The following is a 26,196-nucleotide window of genomic DNA, read 5'->3' as shown; positions in this document are numbered from 1 at the left end:
GGCGCAGTGCCCTGAGCTTAGCAGGCTTCTCATCAACTTGTTTTACATTTGAGGCTCCTGGAGGCCCAAGACGGCGAATATGGCCCGGAGATTAGCGCCCGAGCTAGAACCGCGATGTCTCACGTCTGCATTGTTGCAAAACAAACAGACAAAAAACAAAACGCAAGGCCCGTTCCGATCCCTGATCGCGGGACTTCGCTAAGTGTGCCTCGAGTCCGGGCCGTGTGCCAGGGCAGACCGAGGGCACTGGATCAACCAGGGGCATCTTCCTGGAAGCTCATTTTATTCGGATTATCCGAATAGGAGAGGAGGACGTTCAGTAACTGGATAAGGGAGTTACTTTAAACACGATTTACAAATTAATAACAGAATAACATGCACGACAACCATTGTGTTTTGGATAAAACATGAAACTTGAAAGAAATGTGCTTCTGGTGGGACTCTTGGGGCTTCATTTCCTGATCGGCTGTCCCGTCCCAGTTCATTCTGCGGACGCAGGGGAAAGGATGGAAAAGTCCAGCTCTCGGGGGTCATGCTGCCCCGGCTCTACTAGGAGGAAGGCGAGCCAAGCCCGTCCGCCGGAGGCGCCCGAGGTCACGTCGCGAGCAGCGCGCGCAGGCCCAGCAGCGCCGCCCCCAGGAGCGCGAGGCGGGGCGCGGGCGCGACGCCGGGGGCGCGCAGGCAGGCGGCGTACGCGTCGAAGGCCACCTCGCGCAGCGCGCACACGTGCTCGGCGCGGCAGGCCTCGTCGCAGGCCCGCGTGTCGTAACTGACCGAGTTGTAGACGTAGTAGCGCTGCAGAGCGCTCTGGTCGCTGGAGATGCTGCCCAGCGCCGCGTGCATGGAGCCGGCGCCTGCGTCGGGCACCCGGTAGGCCTCGGTCACCCGGTACTCGAGCTCCCAGCGTGGCGCCCCCTGCGCGTTCGCCTGGCTCAGGTTCAGGAAATAGGTCACCATGTCCTGCAGAGGGGGCGCAACGTGGGCCGGCCGTGAGCAGCTGTCCACTTCCGCCCCCAGTCCTTCACCTTGCATTTGCCCCCAGATTCTAACAACCATCATCATGACCGCTCGTAATGACTGAGCATTTACTACTTGCCGGGTATGCTTGCCAGACATCCTCTGATGGAATCTGATGAGGTAACTGCGCTTATTAGCCCCATTTCACAGATGAGGAAACTGAGTCCTAAAAAGGTTAATTCACTTGGCCAGGGTCCCACAGGTCGGTGAGGCAGGATTGGAACCCAGGTTGTTTACCCCATGGCCTGTGCATTTTCTGTCCCAGCAAGCTCCCGGGTACACAGAAGATTCTCAGTAAATATTTGCAGAACGAATGGCTAAAATGCAATATGAAAGCAGTGGGATGGAGTGCCTGGCTGAGAGAGGTTATAGAATTGTGTTTTGATGGGGTCTGGGATACATCCAAGACCCCCTAGGACTCAGGAGCATTTTCAGAACTAGAATCTGGAAGGGTTTCTCTAAATTTATGGACCTGCTTTAGGTCAAGAGAGGTGTGGTAAGAGGAGCTGCCATGTATGGATGGCAGTTTTCTGCTGGGCACCTTACACGATTTCATTTGGTCTTCCCCAAAGCCTGTGGTCTGAGTGCCCATGTGGACAACCGACCATACACTTAAAAATCCTCAGACCTCTTCTCCATCTACGTTTCCTCTAGAATCAAGGACCTAGGTTATCTCATGCAGTCCCTGCTTTTAAATGTCCTTTCTCAACACCTAGATTAAAGCTCTGTGCCCACCTCTTTCTGGAACTCTAACTTGAACATCCAGCTGCCTTCTCCCTCAGTATTTTTACTTGGATGCCACGTAAACATCCCGAAGTTAACAGGAAAACCAGCCTTCTGATCTTCCCTCCAAAATCTGCTCCTTGTGCAGTGGGCCCATTTCAGTTAACGGCAGCCTCATCCTTCCAGGCGCTCCAGCCAAAGCCTTGGAGCCCTTGTTGCCTCCTGGCTTCCTCTTCCACCCCTCATCCAATTCGCCAGCAAATCCTGTCTGCTCTGCCTTCAAAATATATCCAGGATCTGGCTCTCCTCACCACCCTCTCCTGCCACCCTGGCCCACACCAGCATCACCTCTCAGTGGCTGTGGTCACCTCCTAACTGATCCTCTGTTTCTGCCCTCACCCCCTACAGCCTGTTCTCCGCCCAGCAGAATGGTGATTATGTAAATTTCCAGATTCCTACTCATGGCCTATGTGACCTGACCTCCTTCCCACCCTCCCCTCATGACCTCCACTGTGGCCACGCGGGCCTCTTTGCCCCGCCCCCTAACACACCAAGCACATTCCCACCCCGGGCCTCTGACATGCTCCTCCTTCCCCAGATGCTCACATGGCTCACTTCCTGAATTTACTCAGAATTCAAATGTCACCCTATCAGTAACACTTCCTTGCCCCATCTATCTAACACCACACACATACACATGTGCCTCGAAACCATCACCACCTGCCTCCTCTCTTATTTTGTGCCACTTAACTTTATGTGTCTGTTTATTGTCTGTCTCCCGTAAGGATGTCAGCTCTGGGAGAGCAGTGACTTTGTTCACTTATGGATCCCCTGAGCTTAGCACAGGGCCTGGCACATGGCAGATGCGTAACACATTTTGTTGAATACATTAAGGAATAATTTCTTTGTCATTTCAGTAATCACAAGCACATCCCAGGAGGTGTGGGACAGCTCATTGGGTTAGAGGCCTGCTAGGCTGCAGCATACTCAGGATAGAGAAGATATGGGCAGTGGGCCTGAGGTCATACTGTGAGAGCCCTTGAATACCAGGCCAAAGACATCCAACATATCTTGAGGGCACTGGGGAGCCACTGAGGGTTTTTGAGCAGGAGAGAGATGAGACGTGCTTTAGAAATATTAATCCCTTCTGTAGCTGTACCAGATGAGCTACAGCAGGGCAGTGCTGGAGGCAGGGAGACCAAGTAGGAGGCCTTCACAATGATCTAGGGTAAAGGGAGATTCGGAGAAGGATTGAGCTGACTTGGTGGTAGGATTTGGAGGCAGCACCAGGGTTCTGATCCTGAGCTCTAAAAGGGTGGAAGTAACTTGACCTTCCTGAGGCTCAGTGGTCAGTAGACGGTGGATTAGCGAGGCAAGGCAGTGATGCATTCAGGTCCCTCCTCCCTCTTCCTCGGCCCCAGCAGACCCAAGGCTCCTGACCTGCAGGCTCAGTGTGGCTCGGTCGTATTCAAACACCCGGATGCCTGGATTGTTGGCCCCGTTGACCACTCCGGGTAACGTGGTTTTCCATGGGGTGACCCCAGGTGTAAGGAACATGACACTGATGGGGGCACCTTTCAGGAGAGAGACAGCAGAGCTGAATGGCTGGTGAGGGAAGGGGGGAGGTAGGCTGGCTGTCGCCTTCCAGGTTGGGTACCTGCATCATCATAGAACATCCGAAAGCTGTCGGTGTGGTGGTGCCCAAAGAACTGCCCTGCGATGACTTGATGATGCTTGCGGACCACCTTCAGGTACTCCTGGTTGAAGCCCTCCCGGAACCACGCTTTGTTCCGAGTCTTCTCAAAGAACCCTGGGGGCACGTGGCCAACAATGTACACCTACGAGGAAGGGGTGCCCAGCAGGGGTTCAGAGAGGCCCTCCCCAGCCCTTCATCCTCACCTCTCACAACCTGCCCATCTCCCCTAAGGCAAGCAGATGGGCCCAAAGATACCTGCTCCCCCTTCCCTCTCCCAGGTAATCCGGCATCTCTCTGTCCCCAGCAGTGAATGTGCCACATGCTTCCCCGCCCCAGCATGGGTGTGCCTTTACCCGTGCTGTGCCTGCCACCTGCGGCACCCTTCTCATTTTCACCTCTGTAAATCCTACTCATGCTTCAAAACCCAGCTCAAAGGGTACCTCCTCCTGAAACCTTTCTGACCCTTCAGAGACCAGTCTTCTCCTCTTGGAGAGCTCAGGCACTGTAACCAAATCTTCCTTGCATGGTTGCATAGCATGTGCTGCGTGGTAACGTGTGTTCACATCTTACATTCCTTGAGTCTCTCAGCTAACAATGCCCGGGCCCTTGGCCCGCATTGCAAGAGGTAGAATGAGAGGCGCAGTGGTAGGGAGGGCAGTTAAGAGCATGAGCTTTGGAGCCAAACTGCAGTTGGACACCAGCTGTGTGTCACCTCTCCGGGCTTCAGTTTTCTCATCGGGAAGGGCACCTAACTGGTGGAGATTTGAGAGTTAAGTGAGATCACCCATATGAAACACTTAGCACCATGTCTGATGCATAGTGAGGGCTCAAAAGTACCAGCCGTGAGATCCTGCTGGGATGCCCTGGTCAGAGCAGGGACTCAGGTAAATGAGACACCGGGCCAGCCATCAGGGGGCTGCCAGCCCAGCAGACTAGATGGACACACCTCAAGGGCAGGGCATCCCCTTGAGGTCTAGCCCACAGTATGGCTGCAGCTGTGCTGGACTTGAATTCTGGAGACTGGGGTTCTAACCTCGGCCCCACCACTTATTATGTGACTTGAGACTGTCACTGCCCATCAGGAGCCTCACATCTGCGATGGACTCCAGGGTCCCAGCCTCACAGGCTGTTGTGAGGGGAGAAGAAGCCCCCTCTGGTGCAGAGCTGATAAAGGACCTCTGTGAGTGAGTGGGTGAGTCTGTGCCAAAGCGGGGGACTTGTTCGGAAGGAGACCCCAGGGAAGGAGGAGGAGGAGCGGGGTACCCTTTACCATTTCCCCAGCTCGGGATGCATTGGTCAGCACGTTGTCCAGCCACTGGAACTGCTGGCCAGGGTCAGCCATACCAGCCGTCTGCTCGTTGTTGCTATAGTACAGATTGGTGTTGAGGACCACGATTCGCCCAGCCCCGCTCGGCCCCGGCAGTTTCTCAGAATAGAAGGCACCTAAGACATCACAGCCAGGGGGAATCTGAAGAGGTCTCCTGCCTCCGAGCAGACACACCTCTGTCCCCCTCATTTCACTCGCCCACCTTCTCCTTCCCTTGCATCCTCCTTTCCCATCTTTCCCACAGGAGGGGCATCATGGGTAACACCAAAGGCTCTGGAGCCAGGCTGCCTGGGTTGAAGTCCTGGCTCTATCATTTACTAGCTATGCAACTTGGGAAAGTTCTTTAACCTCTCTGTGCCTCAGTTTCCTCCTCTGTATAATGGGAATAACGTGGAGGTGTGTTTGCCCCTCCGGATCCACTGTCAACCCTTCTCCACTCAGCTCTCTGCCTCAGGAGCTGTGGATTAAACCAGTGGGCTTCTGTGCTGCGAGTTTCTGGTTGGGTTTGACCAACAGGGAGCCCCAGCAGCAAGGGACTGAGGAAAGGAAGGAGGGGAGGTCAGGTCACCTTGAGATACTGTGTCTCTAAACCAGTAGTTCTCAACCTAGAGATTTTGTTCCCAAGGGAACACTTGGCAACATCCAGAGACATTTTTGGTTTTCACAACTGGGGGTGTTACTAGCAACTAGTGGGTAGAGGCCAGGGATGCTGCTAAACACCCTACAATGCACAGGACAGCCCCCCAACAAAGAATTATCCAGCCGCGCATGTCAACAGCGGCAAGGTTGAGAAACCGGGCCTTAACTGAAGGTCACTGCCCCTTCCTAGGGTTGTTGCAAGGAATCTAGCAGTGTGCTGAGTGCAGTTCCAGGCACACAGGAAATGCTTAATGAATGTTCACTTATGCCCGTCATTAATGCTGCAGTGTTAAGAACATGGGCATTGGAATCAGCCCTGGATTCTGCTCCCGAGTCTGCCTCCCCTAAGCTGGGATGTCGTGAAGGTGAAATTAGATCAGACCTTGGCATAAAGTGCCCTTTATAAGAGCAAATGGTGTTAGTACCTTCTTTGAAGAGAGCGATGGATTCATTACTGAGCCAGGGTCGCCACAGCTCTGCTACCTGATTGTAGATATTGTTGCTCCCTGCAGGGAGCTGGTTTTTGGGGTGAAAGTCATGATTTCCCAAAGCAGCATAGACTTTAGTATCTGGGAGGAAAAAGAGAAATATAAAAATATGTATGCCAAAGTGCTTGGTGGAGTTTGGCACTTTCAGCCACTGGCCATCGGAGCTAATAAGGAAGATAAGGACAAATAGCACAGATAAGGAAAAATACAGAGATAAACAGAAAACCACATTATAGAATCTGGCAGAACTTGGTTCAGATCTGGGAGGGAAGAGCAGTGAGTTCTCTAACCTCATTCCCAGCAGAAAGCTCCCTGGTCAAAAAAGAAGCATGCGATGAGGAGGAGAAAGCTAGAAGATCTAAATAACCTTTAGATCCGTGATCAGCCACTTGGTCATTTAGTGTTCCTTGTTCTTGTCAATTGCAGATCCATCTTACTGTTAGGGAAGGGTCCCTAGAAGGCCTTAGGAGTCTCACTCATTCATGAGTCAACAAATATTTATTGAGCACTTAGTACGTGCCAATGTGCAGACCTGAGAACCATGCCCCCAGGCCCAGGCTCAGAGGCCTGGTATGCAGTAGAGTTGACAGGCAGTGAGTAATGACCATCACAAAAAGGGAAAAGCCACTTGCTGAGGGATGGTGTAACGGGGCGGAAGTGCGGGTCAGGGGACCTCCCTGAGGTTGTGGCCTGTGAATGAAACCAGAAGCAGGAGAGGAGCCCATCAGACTCATTTCCTTCTTGTGAGTAGCCTCACTCCTGCTTTTATTTTACACCTGTATCTGGCATGTAGTAGTTGCTCAATAAATATTTGACGATAAATAAAAACTCCTCTGAGCTCAAGGCAGGGCCTTGCCTTTCTATGAGCTTGGTTTACCCCAGAGAGTGAACTTGAACCAGTGAGGAAGGCTGACATCTCCAATTCCCACTTGGGAAAATGATTCTAACAAACCCTTTACCCTGTATAGCCTGCGGGATCTGGAAATGCTGAGCTCTGCCAAAAGAGGAGGCGTAGAATTCGCATGAGGAATTGTTCACAAAGCCAGAAGTGATAACTGTAACTGCCTGAAAAAAAACAAACAAACCTCACCACTCTAACATAGATGCAGGCAACCATAAGAATTCGCTTCAGAGAGAACACAAATCCCTGGAATCCCAAAGGCAGGTAAGAAGAGAGGGAATCTCTCCCAGTTTATAAGCAGCTAAGGTAGGGGGTCCCCAGAGAAAGAGGACCAGGCTTTGCTTTCTTGACATAGGGGAAGCCATTTTTGGCCTAAGCCATTTTGGGACCTAAGCCTGGCCACAGGGACTTCCCTGGTGGTCCAGTGGTTAAGACTCTGCGCTTTGGGCTTCCCTGGTGGTGTAGTGGTTAAGAATCTGCCTGCCAATGCAGGGGACACGGGTTCAAGCCCTGGGCCGGGAAGATCCCACATGCCGTGGAGCAGCTAAGCCTGTGCACCACAGCTACTGAGCCTGCACTCTAGAGCCCGAGAGCCACAACTATTGAGCCCGTGTTTCACAACTACTGAAGCCTGCGCACCTAGAGCCCTTGCTCCAGAAGAGAAGCCACCACAATGAGAAGAGAAGCCCGCACACCACAACAAAGACTAGCCCCCGCTCACCACAACTAGAGAAAGCCCCTGTGCAGCAATGAAGACCCAATGCACCGATAAATAAATAAATAAATTTATTTTTAAAAAAAAGACTCTGTGCTTCCACTGCAGCACTGCAGGGGGCATGGTTTTCATCCCTGGTCAGGGAACTAAGATCCTGCATGCTGCTCTGCCCCCAAAATAAACTAAACTAAAATAAAAAGCCTGGCCACAATGCTTGCCCTTGAACAGATCTCAGTAATAATGATCTTAAGGGAACAAAAGAACAAATGACTGTTATCAGGCAAGAGAAGGAACAAGAGCAAAGATAATAAGTCAATTGCAAAGGCTCCCAGTTCTGTTCCAAAGGTAAAAATTAGCCTGAAGCACTTTCTTGAGCTGTTTTGCAGAATTTAAACCCCCCTCAACCACCATATCAACTGGAACCTAAGGGATGATGATGTTGACTTTTTTGACCCTTGTGACTTCAGTCAACTAAAGCTTGGACTCTGTCAACATTTGTCCAAATTCTAAGTTGAAATCTCCTGCCCAAGTCCCTTCATGAATATGCATACACCACCCAAGCCCCTTCATGAATATGCATATCGCTGTAGCTTAAAACTTTCCCAATTTTGCTGTTCAAGGACATACTGATTTGGGAAAGATCCCTGGTGTTCTCCTTACTTGTTGTAATAAATCTTTCCTTCTCCTGATCTTTGGCTTGATCGTGTCTTTTGGCTTGACACCCACCAAGAGGGAAGCCCGGTTTTGGGGTAACAGGTTTTTGCTGCTTCTCTGTGTTGGCACTGTGAGAAGCTTCTTGTAATCATAAGCCCCATGAGGGCACCGCCTGGCATCTTGTTCACGGCCAAGTCCCCTACCCCTAGAATGCTGTCTCACCCATAGTGGAACTCAAGGAATATTGGAATATTTGTTGACTGACTAAATGAGTGTGTGGATTACCTTATTGGATCCTCATAACAACCCTCTGGGCAGTGTGGAGCCTATACCAAAGTCAGAGTTAATTTATGGTCTCGCAACTCAATTCCAGAGTTAGCTCAACCGCCACAGCAACTCAATTCAGGAGTTAGCTCAACCTCCCCCACCCCAGCAACACTGGTATCCTAACTGAGGCTATGTTTCTTCACTTAGGCTAGCTGACAACACGACCCTATATTAGGGAAGGTATGCAACACATAGGATCCTGGCCTATCACCTAATGACACCCTTTGCCTTATGGCATGCTGACCAATCGATTGATGCCATTCTCCCAGCAGTAGTTTTCTTTTTCTAGGGGTTATAAAAGTTGGCTGCGAGCCCGCGAAGGGGTCGACTCTCCCTGGTCTGCCAGGAAGTCGTCCCACTGCTTTTCCAGCGTCTTTCCCACCCTCTCTGTTCTTGGTTTCCAGTAAACCTACTTTTTCCTACACTGCTTTGTGTCTGGAAATTCTTTTCCAACCCACGACAGGCACAGGGAGAACACTGAGTGTCCAGAGGATTGCCCAACTAGAGCGTAGAAGAGCCTGAATTGGGACCTGGATCAGTTTGCCTTGCACCCCTGTGTTCACCATCGGCCACGGTGGAGAGGCAGGGGCCAGTGTTCACAGTGACTCTGATGCGGGACACAGGTACACGTGGCGGGAAGAGCTCACCATATGAAACCAAAATCTAAAATTTCAGTCCCTTCCTCCCCTCCAACAAGTTGCTTCAGCTTATTTATGTCTGTAACGGGGAGTGTTCTGCTTGACCTGTGTTGCTACCATTCTCAAATAAGATAATGCCTCATTTCACCTCTTCCAGTTTGTTCTCATTTTAACATCCCTACAAAGTGGGGCGTGTCTTACCATTAAAGACACAGAGAAAGCACTGTGTCACACTTTAACAGACAGCATTTTTTTTCTTAGCAATACATAAAACAATGAAACATCTTACAGTCAATGGTATCTTGGATTTAGGAAAAGCAATAAATGTGCATGTTGTGAACTACAAAATCTTGTCTTTTACACTTGATGTTAAATCATAGTAATAAAGCAGTTTCTTATCCATTATTACACTTTTATTCCTGAAGCCCCATATGGAGCAGAGAAAAGAGTGCTCAGAGTTGGATCTGAGTTTGAATCCCTCCCTAGGAAATGACTAGCTTTGAGCCAGAGGGTTCCTTATCTATACACTGGGAGTAATAATACCTATTGTTCCCATGGGGGAGAGTGTCCTGGTTTGAGCCTAGTAGTGACTTCTGCTGGAAGATGAACTAGCCCAAGCATACCCGGGTTCAGTTGGGTTGGGTTGGGTTGGGTTGAGTTACATAGACTGGAAGCATCCAGGCAACTTCTTTGCAAAAATTGATTCACGTTGAGGGAAGGACGTGTCAGAAAGGAGGCTGCCTGGGGGACAGATGTCGATGGTCACAGCAGCTCGGGGGCCCCTCCTGGAGTGGCAGTAGGAGTGGTTGGTCAGAGATGTCCTCAAACCAGGATTTGCATCCCCAACCTTGCCTGTTTCCCTGACTCCAAGGCTCACATTTCTCATCAGTAACACTGAGGTGGCAGTAGCTCCACTCTCTAGGAGTCTCCTGACAGTGAGTGAGCTAAGGCATATAATATTCTTACAGGAGTGCCTGACACTTAGCACTCGATACATAGACACATATAGTTGTTCTTGCTGCTGCTATTACTTATTTTTATTATCATTATTCCCTATCTGAGTCCTGGGGACCCATGACCAAGACCTTTCGAGGAAGCAGCTGTGCCAGAACCCAAAGGATACTGGGGGCTGTGGGGGGGGGGGGGGTCCTAGGGGTCTGCTTTCACAGGTCTCCAGCTGGCAGGCCAAGAGCCTGATTAAGCCCCCAGGACCTCGCACTTGGCACAGGCTGCTTAAAGCCATCTTCAAGGGCCATAAGATGGGGCACCCAGGCCGCATCCTCCCTGTCACGTCCCAGTGGGCTACTGCCATAATCACTCCCAGTCCTGGCCTGCTCTCCCAGGCTCGAAGCCCTTGGATTGCACCATGAAACAGCACCTTGGCTGGAAACCAGCCTCTCCCAGACGTTCCAGCAGCTGGAAAGGTTTGAAGGCAGTAGATGGTAATTCTGGGAGGATGCAAGGGCTGTGTGTGAACCCACATGAGACTTACCCAGGGACGATGCCTAAGTATAACTGTAGACGCCTTGAGAAGGGGCTGGGAGTCTGGTGTTAAACAGTTAGGACAGCAGCCAGTGAAATGGTAGGCATTTCCATTATTAAAAAAGAAACGACATAAGAGGGCAGACAGCAGTATTTCGTCTTGCAGAACTGAAAACCACAGCCACAGAAAGATAGAGAAAATGAAAAAGCAGAGGACTTTGTACCAGATGAAGGGACAGCATAAAGCCCCAGAAAAACAACTAAATGAAGAAGAGATAGGCACCCTTACAGAAAGAGAATTCAGAATAATGATAGTGAAGATGATCCAGGACTTTGAAAAAAGACTGGATGCAAAGATCGAAAAGTTTACCAAAGACCTAGAAGAATTAAAGAGCAAACAAACAGAGATATACAACACAATAATGGAAATGAAAAATACACTAGAAGGAACCAATAGCAGATTAACTGAGGCAGAAGGGTGAATAAGTGACCTGGAAGACAGAATGGTGATAATCACTGATGCGGAAAAGAATAAAGATAAAAGAATGAAAAGAACTGAAGACAGCCTAAGATACCTCTGGGACAATGTTAAATGCACCAACATTCGCATTATAGGGGTCCCAGAAGGAGACGAGAGAGAGAAAGGACCTGAGAAAATATTGGAAGAGATTATAGTTGAAAACTTCCCTAACATGGGAAAGGAAATTAGCTACCCAAGTCCAGGAGGCACAGAGAGTCCCAGGCAGGATAAACCCAAGGAGAAACATGCCAAGACATATAGTAGTGAAGCTGACAAAATTTAAAGACAGAGAAATGTTATTAAAAGCAACAAGGGAAAAACGACACATAACATACAAGGGAACTCCCATCAGGTTAACAGCTGATTTCTCAGCAGAAACTCTACAAGCCAGAAGGGAGTGGCATGATATATTTCAAGTGATGAAAGGGAAGAACCTACAACCAAGAATACTCCACCCAGCAAGGATCTCATTCAGATTTGAGGGAGAAATCAAAAGCTTTACAGACAAGCAACAGCTAAGAGAATTCAGCACCACCAAACCAGCCCTACAACAAATGCTAAAGGAACTTCTCTAAGCAGGAAACATAAGAGAAGAGAAGGACCTACACCAACAAAAACAAAACAATTAAGAAAATGGTAATAGGAACATACATATCGACAATTACCTTGAATGTAAATGGACTAAATGCACCAACCAGAAGACACAGACTGGCTGAATGGATACAAAAACAAGACCCATATATATGCTGTCTACAAGAGACCCACTTCAGACCTAGGGACACATACAGACTGAAAGTGAGGGGATGGAAAAAGATATTCCATGCAAATGAAAATCAAAAGAAAGCTGGAGTAGCAATACTCATATCAGATCAAATAGACTTTAAAATAAAAAATGTTACAAGAGACAAGAAAGGACATTACATAAAGATCAAGGGATCCATCCAAGCAGAGGAGATAACAATTATAAATATATATGCATCCAATATATGAACACCTCAATACATAAGGCAAATGCTAACAACTATGAAAGAGGAAATGCAAGGCAGAAATAGAGACACAGATGTAGAGAACAAACACATGGACACCAAGTGGGGAAAGCGGGGAGGGTTGCGGGGGAATGAATTGGGAGATTGGGATACCAAATTGTACACTCTAAATATAGGCTGTTTATTGTCTGTTAACTGTATCTCAATAAAAGTTCTTAAAAAAAAAAAAAAGGAAGTCAGTGTGTCAAGGGGAATGACAAAGAGGTAGAGTGATGAGAGATGGGCCAGAGAGTGCTCTGGAATGAAGGAGATACAGGGAGTCCCTCATTCACGTGTTGTTCTTGCACTTTATTAATTTTGCTCCCAAGGAATGCTGCGCAGAGGAATGCTCTACTTTTTAGTTTCATATTGTGTTGACATTTTGGTATCTGTATTTTAGGGACAATAAGTTGCCTACATGAACTCAGGAATTTCTGTTTTAAGGACTCTTTTGCCACACACACACACACACACATCCAGCATTTTATCATCCCCAGTAAAAAAAGAAAAAAAAAGAAAAAAAAGAAACAACAGGCCCAAAATGGAGTTACTTGTGCTAAGCCCCAGGTCAGCAAACCAAGGTAGGTATTAACCAAGTTAACACCTAACCTAACTGAAGTTTCAGCCTCTCCCAAGAATGTGACCTTTAAACAGTCAATCTGGAATTACCTAGTCAGCACTAGTGAGGAAATCTGCCCAACAGACATCACCCCTTCCCCTAAAGGAGGGTAAAATTGCCTGAAACAATCCACTTTTTGCTAGAATCCTCCTTTTCCCACCCCCTTTTGTTTATGTTTATAAAACCTTCCATTTGCACAGCTCCTCGAAGCTCCTTTTTTTTTTTTTTTTTTTTTTTTTTTTTTTTTTTTTTTTTTTTTTTTTTTTTGCCACACTGCACAACATGTGGGATCTTAGTTCCTGACCAGGGATCAAACCCCATGCCCCACGCGGTGGAAGCTCAGAGTCTTAACCCCTGGACTGCCAAGGAAGTCCCTGGAGCTCCTTTCCATTTGCTAGATGGGATGCTGCCTGACTCGTGAGTTGTTAAATAAAGCCAAATCAGATTTACTCAGTTGAAGTTGGTTTTTTAACACCATTAATGGGAGTCTGTGTGTACCCACAGGCCAACAAGCTCTCATGTTCTTTACAGGGTTGTTGGAAGATGAGATCTGCTTGCTGTGAAGTGCCTGGCACGGGAGCTGGCCGGCAGCCATCACTGTCCATGCATGAAGGGCAGTCCTCTGCATCTTGCTGCTGTTGTTGTCCTACTGTGCCAGGCACCACCTGGGTGTCAGGGAACGCTGTGGGGACACAGGGCACAGTCTTACCTGGAAAAGCCTCTCTGATGAGCGTGGTCAGGCGCTCCACAATGTGCAGCACGGCCACTTCTCCCAGCTTCTCATTGGGCACGTGGGGCGTGTCGTCACTGCAAAACACCAAAGGGCAACTCGGGAAGTGGCACAGGAGAAGGTGCGGCGGCTCTACCGTGAGAAAAGAGGCTGCGGAACTGGGCCTTAGAGAGCTACTGAAGGGGAACGACCAGGCTGGAGTTGGGAGTCACATGGGACAAAGTCCAAACCCGCGCTCTGCCGTTGACCTTCTGTGCGTGCCTGGGCTAGTTGTTTAACCTCTCTGAACTCTGAACATTAGCTCATCTGTAAAATAGGGACGATAATGTTATGTTATCTGCAAATAGAGTATTTGTGGAACTTCCATAAAGAGGGGAAAGGTATATATACAATGTAGTAGCTGCTAGGTTGCAATTAATATTATCTAGAGAGGGAAGCTCTGGAGTTCCAGTCTCATTTGCAAGCCCCTGGGGAACTCGGGATGGAGAAGCCGTGTCTGAGATCTGCTCTTTTCCCCCAGGGCTCTAAGGAGTTTGCAGCTGGCTTCAGAATATAGAATTCAGATCTACTCTGGTAGGTCCAGGACCTGCCCCAGCACCATTTAGTCCCCCATGTTCGACAGACCTAAATTCCTGGGTCCACCTTAGAAAGGTGCAGTAAGGTAGGGGAAGAAAGTGGAGAGATGGTTTGGGGGATGCTAGGAGCCCCCACAGTCTAAAGCCTGAGGACTCTGCTGGACGGATGGCGTGAGGCAGCTGCTGCCTAGAGACTCCCCTGGGAGGTTAATTAGCTGAATCGTCCTGAGACGTCTACTGGCAGCCCATACTGGTTCACTTTGTGCCGGGCACTTTCCGTGTATTGTACCCATACCCACTAATTTATTCTTCATAATAACCCTACAGCATAGGTTCTATTGCTAGTCCCATCTGACGGACAAATGAACCAAAGCACAGAAGGGTGAAGGATCCTGCCGCACGTATACAACTAGGTGGTGGTGGAGTCAGGGTTTGAACCAGTCAGCCTGGCTCCTGAGTCTATGCTCACATCCACTGCATCCTGCTGTGCCTCTGATACCCTCATTAGGGCAGGAAGGGGGCCTTTTAGCCCTGTCCTCCTTGGGGACAGGCCAGGAATCCGAAGACATTAGAACAAAATTCCATTTTTCCCCCTCGTTTGGAGCATTTAATTCTGTGTGATAGAAAACACATCCAATTTCTATAGGTTATCCCCTAAGGGATTGCCGTTCTCCCGGAGAGGTTAAATTTCTTAGAAACTGGGGAATTACAGAGGGTCCTAAAAGTCACCTGGTCCAATGCCATACAGCTCTACAAGTCCCAGAGATTTCCCAGAAAAATCTTGCTTCTGTAAAAGGATTACGAATTTTCCAGAGGGATCGTGTCTTTTAGAATATTACACATTTCTCCAAGGGCCTCTCCTCAGAGAGCAGGAAGCCAGGGTCATGGCCGAAAATTCACTCTCTCCTGAGATTGACTCCTGAGCCCAGAGAAGGCAGAGCTGCCCGGGCTCCTCCACTGTCACATTTTTTTCTTCTTTCTTTCTTTTTCTTCCTTCCTTCCTTCCTTTCTTCCTTCCTTCCTTCCTTCCTTCCTTCTTTTCTTTCTTTCTTTCTCCCTCCCTCCCACCCTCCTTCTCTCTCTCTCCCTTCCTTCCTTTTTCTTCCTTCCTTTCTTTTTTTCTTTTCTTTCTTTCTTTTCTTTCTTTCTTTCTTTCTTTCTTTCTTTCTTTCTTTCTTTCTTTCTTTCTTTCTTTTTCTTTCTTTCTTTCTTTCTTCTTTCTTTCTTCCTCCCTCCCATCCTCCTTCTCTCTCTCTTCCTTCCTCCCTTCCTTCCTCTCTTCCTTCCTTCCTTCCTTTCTTTCTTTTTCTTTCTTTCTTTCCAGGCTGCACAGGATCCTAGTTCCCCAACCAGGAATCAAACCCGCACCCCCTGCAGTGGAAGCTTGGAGTCGCAACCACTAGACCACCAGGGACGTCCCACTGTCACATTTCTTAAGTGTCCAGCCTTGCTCCTCCCCCTCCTGACCACAGGGTCCATCTGAGGGTCATTCCGGTCACTCTCATGTCACACTGAGAGACAGCCCTGCCTTACAAAAGTGTCTGTAGAGACTGGAAGAGGGCACAAGAAGCCAGAGCGAGCTCCTGCCAGCCCTCCTCACCCACTCCCTGGTTCACCACTTCCTGCAGGAAGTCCTCCCCAATCCTGCCAGAGGGAGTCAGGTGCCCTGTGAAGCTCCCCCATCCCCCCAGCGACCCTCTCTTCTCTCTGGGATATAATGGTTAGTAGCCTTGTCTGCATCGCCCAGGAGACCATGAGCTCCCTGAAGGCGGGGCCAGGTCCCTATCATCTCTGTTCCCCCATGTCTGCCAGGGGGTGAGCACAAGGCAGGCTGACCCACCAAGGGAGGGAGGGAAGAAGCGCGTGAGTGAAGGAAGAACCTCGAATGCTGAGGGAAGTTGGAGGACTTCCAGCAGCTTCCACGGATGAGCAGCAGACATGGTGTCTCTGTGGCTGAGAAGAAACACCCTCAAGCTCTCTCCACGCAGAGCAGCCCTCCTACCAGTGAGAACCCCCCGCGCCAGGGCAGCCGGGGCGGCGCACAGCCGGCCAGGGCACTTGGTCCCGGTGCTGGCGCACCTTCCGCTCTCCTGCCTTCTCCCCTCCCTGCGTGTGGATCTCTGGGGCTTGCGGTCCCCAAACCCCAGTGGGGGTGGCGCCAGTGTTCACCCACACACACACACCAGCTAAAATCCAGGAGTTCGCCACGGGCCCAGACAGGCCATGACCGCGTCCCCAGCCTCAGTGAGAGCCGCGTTCTGCTGAGGCCAGCAGACACAAGGTCGAGGACACAGACCCTGGAACGAGCCAGGCCTAGGCTCCCCTGGACAAGCTTTGAGCTTTAGGATCGTCCTCTCTGCAGCAGTGCTAGTGTGAGGACTAAGGGGGACGGTGTAGAGAAGGTGCCAGGCGGGCAGCGGACACACGCAGGGGCCCGGGGAAGGATGGCTGTGGTGCCGGCTCTCACCCAGTCCAGAGGATGAAGTCGGGCTCCGGCTCGATCTCCTTCATGGTGTAGATGGAGGAGTTGATGAGGATCCAGGGAGAATCGCAGAGGTAGTCACCCCAGGGGCCCGCGTTGGGCACCGGCTGGGAACCGGCAGATGGGCACACCTGGAGGGGGTCTTCGGACACCTTGTAGTTGGGGTCAAGGTGCAGGTCAGAGACGTGCCAGAACTTCCCTGCAGGGAGGGGCAAGGAGACCCTACTCAATGCGGGTCCCTCCCTGAGCCTGGATGGGGAGGGAGTCAGGGGAACCCGGGGCTGGGGGAAGGGAGCTTGCACAGGTGAAAGGAAGTTTTCCCCGAACCCAGGGTCTGGCTTTGCCCAGGGAGGCACTAAGCAGAGCAGAAAACAGGCTTGGCTCTGTCCCTGACCTCTGACCTTTGACAAGTTCCTTTCTATCTCTCCACCTCAGTGTCCCCAGCAGCAGCATGAAGGATTGGACTGCGTGACCCTCAAGAATGCTTCAGAAGTTCTAAACAGAGAGCTTGTTTTAAAGCAAAGGTGGGTTAAGTGCCCAGGCTCGGGAGCCACATACTAGCTGCGTGACTGTAGGTGAGTTGCTTCACCTCTCTGAGCCAATAACTAGAGCCAAATCTTATCATACTCCAGGGAAATACATATAAAAATCTGACCTGGAGAAGGCTGACACACCAAATGCATTGTAAGATCTTGCTAATTAATACCAGCAAAAACCTGGGGAATATGTGCGGAAATGGAATCTCAGAGTACTAGACCAGAAAAGAAGGAACATAAGTTTGTGGGGTTGAACTTCTCATTGTGGGTGTACTGGTTAGTGACTCTGGGTGCGGGGTGAAATGCCAAAAATCTCTTGGTGTAATACAGAGAAGGGAATCCAAAGAAACCGGCCACATGCCGTGGCTTTATCATCTGCACCCAGCACAGGGCCTGGTGTAAGTGGTTTCAATCATGCTTACTGAAGGAGGGTTGAACAGATTTGGCCTCTGTCCTAATTTCTGTTTCCAGAATTTCCTCACTCTCCACCCATGTTGTCACTTCCTCCTGTACTTCCTGTGTCACTCAGACTCAGAGCCAACAGTCAACACCCATCCCATCCCAGGAAAAACGGGCCTAGGCCTGGGAGTCCGGCTTCTGTTGCTTTCAGGTTGGGATAGCCAGCCCCCCACCTCCCTTCCACCCTCCCTCCCCCCATCCTTCAGCCACAGGACCTTCAGTGTGGCTCTAAGGCCTGAAGGTAAAGTCTGGACCCTGATCTCACTCCTTGACTTTTGCTCTAGATGCTTCTGAGCTCTTACCCACCTCTCCTGATCTAAACTTCAACTCAGGAAAGGATCAGAAACTTGTTCACACTAAGTTGTAAATGACTGATTACGCAAATCATGGTCCCTCCCATGGTCATTAGATGGTCATCTTCGCCACAGCCCTCAAGAGAGGGGTCATTATCCCCATCTTACAGATAAGGAAACTAAGGTTCAGAGGTCAGCATGCCCAAGATCACGTGGTAAATGGAAGGGGCCCTCTGGCTCCCAATCCTCTCCCAGGATGAAGGGATTGCTAAGGGGGTAAAACCGGTGCCTTTTATTTTAACTATGTCTTTCTGTAAATTGTCTATGCCTGCATTTTAATTTTTTACCCAAACTAAGAGTCTTTGTTTATAATGGAGGGAATTTAAACTTTTCACACAAATTGGGATCACTAATATATTTGAAATTACTTCTGCAGGGCAAAATCCTAAGCCAGAGGAAAGAAAGTAACCACCCCATTTCATCTAGTAAATGGGCAGAGTTGATGGGCTTCCCCAAGTGAGGGGGTCACACCTGCTTCCAAGCCTGAGGCCAGGCCGGCCGGGTTGGCTGTGGAAGCCAGAGGCCCTTTGCCCTTCTCTCTGGCACATGGGCCCCTTGCTTCCTCTGCGGACCGTGCAGAGACCATTCCCCTGCCTCAAGCTGACTCTTTCTCAACTAACCACAAACGTGGAGCCGTTCTGCCCTTTTGACATCAGCCCTCAAAATACGCAAAGAATATTTCTCCACTTCAGAAACTCCTTGTCTGAGGCTCAAGTGTCAGCTGTTGGTTTGTCTCTTCTGGAAAGCTCTGGACTAGTCAGTGTAGAACTGAAACTCCTTGGAGCCCCCGTCACACTTCCTATGCCCTCTGTGTGCGTGCATGTGCAAGGGTGTGCACATGTGTACATGTGCGTGCATTTGTGTGCGTGTGTATATATGTGTGTGTGCGTGCATGCATGCCCACGTCCTCAAAGGCCTGACATCAGGAGAGGCCAGGGAAGTGGAAAGAATGGCTGAGAGAGCCAGAGGTCCAGGCAGGTCTCCACCTCAGGCTCCCGTCTCCTCCTCGCTGTGGAAGCTGATCACAGGCCCCTCCTCTGCTGCTTGGCCCAACCCCACCCACTCACTCTCCTCACAGGGCCTCTCTCCTAACTCCTCCCCACCTTCCCGGTCCTCCCCAGGTCATCACATGGCTGCTTTCTCCTCTTCATTCAGGCCTCAGCTCGAAGATCACCTCCTCAGAGAAGCATTCCCTGACTACCTTTGCTCAAGTTCCACTTCCACCCATCTGGTCACTAGCTATGTGACTCCCCCAGTTTTTATTTTCTTCAGGGCACTCTCACGTATGAAATTATCTTGTCGTCTTGCTTGTTGGCCATCTTCCCCATCTACAATGTCAGTCCCGTGAGAGCACAAAGCCTATCTTGTTCATCCCTGTGTCCTCAGCACCCAGAACAGTGCCTGGGACTTGGAAGATGCCCAAATATACATTTGATGAACGAGCAAGGCTGTGGGGAGGATGATTGGATTGGTAAGCACTCAAAGTATGTTAGCCAGGTGCCCTTCACATGCCCACCTCGTTTCATCCTTGCAACCATCCCGTGAGGTGGGATTCTTATGCCCATTTCACAGATTAGGAAACTGAGGCTCGAATCCAATCTCACCAACTGCAAAGCTGAGACACAGTGTTTACTCAGAGCCCCCAGAAGGCTTTTATAATACATCTATGTTACCCATAAAAAATGGGAGCCACAGGCTTCTATGGAATTAGTCACAGACCATGAAGAATTAAGCTCTAATTATCATGTCATGGAGAAGAGGGTGAGAACGAGGACCCTGGAGAGGGAAGCAGGTTATTGGGTTTCTAATCCAGGCTCTTCCAGGTGTTGCCTGAGGACTCTGGACAAGCCAGTTGGCCTGAGGGTGTTTGACATCTGGCCTGCTTCTCTGTAAGCATCACATAAGACAGTGAATGAGAAAGGGCTTGTCCAGAAGGCTCTCAACATACCACTGTCCCTGGCAATTACCCCCAGGGCCAGGAGTCAGACTGGGAGGGTATGGGGAGTTGGGCACTTCAACACTTTATCCTTTGGACCAGACCTTCTCAGACATTATCACACAGTCACCTCACCTGGCAAATCTAATGAAAATTAAAAAGCTTTCTCTATTCATACTGCCTGGATCTTTTACAGTAAGAAAGTACTCAAGAATCCTTGAGTTTTAAGAAAAGGTATACAAATCGTAGCTGTCATTATTCACTAATGATTGAGACTATGAATAAACTTGGCATCAAGTACAGTGAGTAGTTGAGGGCACAGACCTGGGTTGGAATCCCAGCTCCAGGGCTCCCTACTTGGGTGAACTTGCTCTGTGCCTGTTTCCTCATATGTAAAATGGGGACAGCAGCGCCCCCTATCTTTTATGGTTATAGTGAGGTTTAAAATGAGAGAATATGAGAATATGCATGAGTGCTCAGCAATGCAAACCTGCAGTTATTTTGAATTTGGTCCCCAGGGCCTCCTGCAAGTCCCCTTTCACCATGGAAGGGAGATGGGACGAGGGGAGTGGCTGTGTCCGTTCCCCTACCTGCCCCAGCGTCCCCTCCACTGCTGTCCTCTGCTGGTAAAGAGCAGGTCCAGGGCCAGGACATTTGAAGCAGAACAATGTGAAAACAGGTTCTGTCCCCTCCAGGCTGGTCCTCCTTGAGCAGAGGGCTAGTGGGCACAGCACACCCTCTAGTTTTAATTCTGAGAGCTCAGCTCTGCTCCCTCTGCCTGGGCAGGCAACCCACCAGGCCAACCTCGTACACTGGGGACAACAGATACAAGGCCCAGGGCCTGATACTTTTGTAAGGCTCATGGAAATGTCTGAGACCTGAAAAAAAGTGCATTGGTTCCAAAGTTCAGAGAGAAAAAAAAAACTATGCTATCAAAACCAATAATCCATTTCCAATGCAATATTAAAAATGTCATTAAAAATCATATACATAAAAAATCATATATAATGTGAGATCCTTTTACTATGATTCATGATGGGGTGGAGGAGACTTGCAAAAGTCATTCCTAGAGTCTAAGAAGTTCTTAGCGTCCAAAAGGTGAGTTTGCTTATGGTTGGAGACAAGAAAAGGAAGGTAGGAAGACACCCATCATTTACTTAACACCTACTGAAAGCCAGATGCTTTGCCAAGCCCTCTGCCTATGTAGCCTCACAACAAAATTAGAAATACATTCTATTATTATACCCATTTTACATATGAGGAAACTGAGCTAGTTAGTGATAGACCTACGATTCATATTGTATCTGAACAGAAATGATCACGGTGCACTTTGCCACTAGCTAGCCATGTGACCTCGGGTATAAAAAAAAAAAGGTCCCTTAAACTTGTACAGCATTTTGCAATGTAAGTGCATGATGTCACCTAACTATCACTTAATCTCTCCTCTGCTTTCATCCTTACTTTATAGATAGTGAAAAGAGGCTCAAGGTCACCTAGATATTAAAAGGTAGGACCTAGGTTTTCTGTTGACTTTTGTCTCTTATGTGTATAACCCACCACAAAGCGATCTTGGTCCCCATTTCAGTCCTTCGGTTTCTGTTTGTTTGTTGTTTTTGTTTCTTACAGTAGGTCCTTGTTGGTTATCTTCTTATTTATTTATTTATTTATTGGCTGTGTTGGGTCTTCATTGCTGAACGGGGTTTTCTCTAGTTGCGGCCAGCAGGGGCTACTCTATGTTTGTGGTGCCTGGGCTTCTCATTGTGGCTTCTCATTGCTGTGGCTTCTCTTGTTGTGGAGCACCGGCTCTAGGCGCATGGGCTTCAGTAGCTGTGGCACATGGGCTCAACAGTTGTGGCTCACGGGCTCTAGAGCACAGCCTCAGTAGTTGTGGCACACAGGCTTAGCTGTTCTGCGACATGTGGGATCTTCCCGGCCCAGGGATCAAACCTGTGTCCCCTGCATTGGCAGGCGGCTTCTTACTCGCTGCGCCAGCAGGGAAGCCTGGTTATCTATTTTAAATTTAGCAGTGTGTACATATCAATCCCCAATTCCCAGTCTGTCCCCCCCACCCCCACCCTTCCCCCGTAACCATATGTTCCCTCTCTAAGTCTGTGAGTCTGTTTTTGTTTTGTAAATAAGTTCATTTGTATCTTTTTTTTTAGATTCTGCATATAAGTGATCAGTTTGATGCTAAGCGATAACTCCAAACACTTCTGTTATAACTCCTCCTCTGTAAACCACCGCCCTCCAAAACACAGAGGGTTCATTTGTTAAAACATGTACTGACCCCGTGTTTTAGCTGCGTGGATGGCCCTCTCCTCACAGCAGCTTCACAAGGGAAATGTTTTCCCACCACATCGCCCCACACAGAAAGGACACGTGGATTTCCCTGCAGTTAGAGGCTGAGGGATAAATGCAGTGTTGCCTGGGGTGGGAGGAGACAAAGCCAGCAAGTTGGCATCCCATCCAAGCTCTTGGTGGAGATGGAAACCTCACGGTTTTACAAAGCAAAGCAGAGATGATTGCTATATGACTGCTGAGACAAAAAGATCTGCACCTCAGGAAGGGACTCGGATTCCGAAAAAACTTACAGGTGCTGTGGAATACTTTTTAAATTTAATTCCATTTTTAGATTATAAATGTATACAGTCCAGAAAGTTTGGAGAAAAGAGGAAAAAAAAATAGTACGTATAAAACCCACCATCCCAAGAGGACCCATCAAAGGGCAGGATGGATAAGGCGGCTGAGTACAGACTTGGTCCTGTCTCTTCCCAGCTCTGGGATCTTGAGCAAGTATGGTGTCTCCTCTGAGTCTCATTTTCCTCATGTGCAAAATGGGTATAATAGTAATAGTACCTAATTTACAGGGACTATAAAAATCAAAAGAGGTTTTTTTCATTTCGTTTCTCAAATAGGTTTTAAAAAGACAACATAGGTCAAGCACCAAGCACAAGCGCAGTGTATCATAAGTGGTCAGAAAATGTTAGCTCTTCTTGGCTATTTTCCTTAGTGTTTGTTTGTGTGTCTTTATATAACATTATTTTATAAACAGATTGAAGATGTTCAGCCAGGGTTCATGTCCAGACTCAAACACTTATTAGATGTGTGACCTTGAGTGAGTTATTTAACTTCTCTAAGGCTCAGTTTCCTTGCTGGTAATCCCTACTTCACAAGGCTGTTGTGAGGGTAGTATGTAAAAATTTTAGCAGCGCCTGCCACATAATAAGTACTTAATAAATGTTACTGGATATTTTCAATTTCACTGTATTATCTTGAAACTTTACTGTCTGGTGGTTTTACCATAATCTATGCAGCTATTCTATTGCTGTTAGCATTTTCCATTATTATAAACAACACTGCAATGAACATCTTAGTGCCTTGCAGGGCAGGGGAGATTCTTTTTAACCACTAAGACCCAGGGCTTGGGAAGGAGGTGCCCATTGACCTTTGGATTTCTAAGAAAACATATTTCAAGGTGAAAGACTGAGGGGGTAGAGATTCTTTCTGTCATTCCTAAGCCTCCACTTAGACTAGCAGGGCCCTGAGTCCCCCAGAGGGGACCTGGGTCTCTGTGTCCAGGTAGACGGAGGATGGCCAACTCTCAGCCTTCTCCCAGGCAGTCACCCTCACATGGAATGAGGCAAGTCATCCTCTCAGGCACGTCCCGAATCAAACCACCCTCTCCTCCCACATCTCGGCAAATGACAAGTCCGTCCTTCCAACTGCTGAGACAAAAACCTTGGCGCCGCCTCTGAGTCCTCCTTCTTTCACGCCCTCCATCTGTCAGCAAGTCTTGTCCTGAGTCAGACCATCTCCCAGCAGCCCTTCTCTACCGGGATGATGGCAGTAGCCTCCTCACTGGTTTTGCCAACTTCTCCTTTGCCGGGGTGAGCAGCCATCCCGATTTGCCCAGGACGGAGGGACTGCCCAGGGCGCCCAACTTTAAGTGCTAAAACCAAGTCTCAGGCAAACTGAGATCACTTGCTCACCTCGCCTTTACCCCATCACAGGCTCTTCCCCAAGGGGCCTTTTAAACTCACACGAGTCAGATCACATCACAGCTCTGCCCCAAACCCTCTAAGGATGTCCCATTTCACTCTGAGTTCTTAAAATTGTCTACAAGTTTATACATGAGATGGCACCAGCCCCCACCCCTACCCCCATGACCTCCTGACATCCCTACCTGCCCCCTCCCTGCCCTCTCTACTCCAGCCACACTGGCCAGATGCTCTTCCTGTGCGTCCCACTCAGGGCCTGTGCACTTTCCATCCTCTCCTGCTGGAGTGTTCTTCTCCTGGACGTTCACATGGCTCTCTCCCTCACTGCCTTAGATCTCTAGTCAATTGTCACTTTATTCAACAGCTCTTCTCTGGGTGTCCCTAAGTATTTCCCTCCCCCATCCTTTCTACTCCTTTACTCTGCTTTATTATTCTCCATAACACCTGTGATTTCCTGGAATATGTATTTCTTTGTTCATGTGTCTTTTAGAGATTTCTCTGGAGGTGAAGGAATGATTCACCACGACTGGGACTTTTGTTTCTTTTTTGCCCCACCCCTGGTTCCTAGAATAGTACATAACACATTTTTTGGTTTAAAATAATTTATTTTATTGCCCAGGACTTTTTTTTTCTTTTCTTGTGTCTTGTTTTTTTGTTGTTGTTCGCTTGTTTTTTTTGTTTTCTTTTTTTAATAACTACAAATTCAAGCTTAGGAAAGCCTGCCTTTGTCTTGAAAAACAAAACAACAAAGATTTTATATCATTTGCTAACCTGATCTCGTTTTAAGAGAGAGATGGGAGTTATCTTGCAAGGGTAAAATTTATACCATGAATGACATAGGTCTAAGTCTGCTGGTACTAAAAGGCATTGGTGACAAAATTATAATCTGCTGGTGGCATTTGAGGAAAAGAAGCCCTTGCAAATTTCTAAACAACAGTAAACTCTGTTAGGAAATTCTAAAGTGTTTTATAGTTCAAAAAGGGAAATAAGGGACTTCCAAGGTGTCGAAGACTCCACACTCCCAATGTAGGGGGCCTGGGTTCAATCCCTGGTCAGGGAACTAGATCCCAGATGCTGCAACTAAGGAGCCTGCCTGCCACAACTAAGACCCAGCATAAATAAATAAATAAATAAATATTTTTTTAAAAAAAGGAATGAGGTTAGTAAAATGCCTCAACAGAGTTTGCATAAAATACTGGATTTGAGAGCTACTCAACCAATATTTGTTGAATGAATTCATGAATCTTCCTGCCACCTTCTACCTCTACCAGCTGGCTGGCTCTTACGTTCCCACACCTCTGAACTGTGGGAAAACATTCAGAAGTCTTTCTGAAACCTTGGAAATGTTACTAAAAGTAATTAAAGTATGTGGGTCGAGCAACTGGATGCAGGATGTCCTGCTTGAGCAGCGGAGGAACTAAGGGTGCTGGGCGTGGAGACCATGGGGGCATAGGCTACCATGGGAACAGAAAATTGACCCTCTCTGGGGGCGCAACCCCTTACTCAGTTGCACACCTCATATCACCCTGTTTGGCTCCAGAGGATGGCTGGTTAGCCAGAGACAGGTAGGATTCCTCAGGGGAGGAACAACCTAAGACAGGCACAGTCACAGAGGGGCCAACAGGGGTGGGGCACAGACCCTTACTCCTTCTGAGAGAGGTCTCTTGCCCCCATGGCTGCTTTGCTTCCAACACCCAGCTCAGATCGGGACCCAGGAGGCAAACAAAGATCACTGCCCCCAATCATGTGAGGCCTTTGTTTGTTTACTTCAAAGATAACCTTGATTGTGGGAAGAAACTGGGAGTGTGAGAACCTTAGGCTATCTTGCTTCTGGAATGCCAAGAGCTCAATAAAAGCAAAGTGGGATGAATCAGCGAGGCTCTTGATCCTCGAGGTCTTGAGTCCCCCGGTCCCATCTTTCTCTCAAATCTGTTTCTGTGTTTCTTTAAGCTTGCGGCACCCTTCATTCGCCCCGAGTTGCTGAGCTGGTCTCCGCGTTGAACAATGTCATCCCTCCTTTGGCCAGCTCTCACCTCCACTTAAAACCTCAGGCTCAAACAGCACCTCGGCCACCCACTAACTCTCTCACCCAGCCTCCCCAGCCTAGTTCCCTGCCTCGCTATTTTTAGCAGCATCTTCAGCTTTCTGTGAGCAGCTTCCAGCACCCTCGGCCCTGAGTTCATAGTACAAAACAGATCATAGGCGTTCACAGTGCCTACCTGGTCCAGCCCTGGCGACTCCCCAGTGGGCCAGGAAAATCAGCAGCTCTGGCAGCCTCATCCTGGGGACTCGCCTCATGGGAGCTGTCGGGTTCTCCTTGGAGCAATTGTTCGAGCCACAGGCTTCCCAACTAGGT

The 26,196-nt window shown here is 48.8% G+C and overlaps 1 protein-coding gene across 2 annotated transcripts; it reads right to left on the bottom strand.

The window, feature by feature from the left end:
• Positions 1–274: 274 nt before the first annotated feature.
• On the bottom strand, positions 275–26,185 carry SMPDL3B (sphingomyelin phosphodiesterase acid like 3B). 2 transcript variants are annotated; one of them, XM_057700943.1, is made up of 9 exons: positions 26,060–26,185; positions 16,544–16,757; positions 13,481–13,578; positions 5,828–5,971; positions 4,707–4,879; positions 3,398–3,578; positions 3,167–3,314; positions 1,753–1,864; positions 275–960 (listed from the first exon to the last, which is right to left on the bottom strand). In XM_057700943.1, exons 1-9 carry the CDS (start codon positions 26,136–26,138, stop codon positions 595–597), a joined length of 1,515 nt encoding a protein of 504 aa, XP_057556926.1. In that variant the 5' UTR covers positions 26,139–26,185; the 3' UTR covers positions 275–594. The 2 variants fall into 2 exon arrangements, with proteins under 2 accessions (XP_057556926.1, XP_057557017.1); XM_057701034.1 differs by lacking the exon at positions 1,753–1,864 and having other exon boundaries at positions 3,181–3,314.
• Positions 26,186–26,196: the final 11 nt, after the last annotated feature.

This window comes from Hippopotamus amphibius, chromosome 1 (genome assembly GCF_030028045.1).
Source record: "Hippopotamus amphibius kiboko isolate mHipAmp2 chromosome 1, mHipAmp2.hap2, whole genome shotgun sequence".
NCBI classification, from domain to species: domain Eukaryota; kingdom Metazoa; phylum Chordata; class Mammalia; order Artiodactyla; family Hippopotamidae; genus Hippopotamus; species Hippopotamus amphibius.
The sequence above is the reverse complement of the archived record's forward strand: the minus strand, read 5'-3'. Positions and strand labels throughout refer to the sequence as shown.

What these genes read in the sequence shown, in the direction of transcription:
- SMPDL3B (XM_057700943.1), bottom strand. Translation starts at nt 26,138, where the DNA reads ATGAGGCGAGTCCCCAGGATGAGGCTGCCAGAGCTGCTGATTTTCCTG. An exon ending in GACTTCATCCTCTGGACTGG is followed by an intron (nt 13,579 to 16,543) that starts GTGAGAGCCGGC and finishes GGTGTTTTGCAG; the next exon opens with TGACGACACGCCCCACGTGC. An exon ending in CATCGCTCTCTTCAAAGAAG is followed by an intron (nt 4,880 to 5,827) that starts GTACTAACACCA and finishes GTGATGTCTTAG; the next exon opens with GTGCCTTCTATTCTGAGAAA.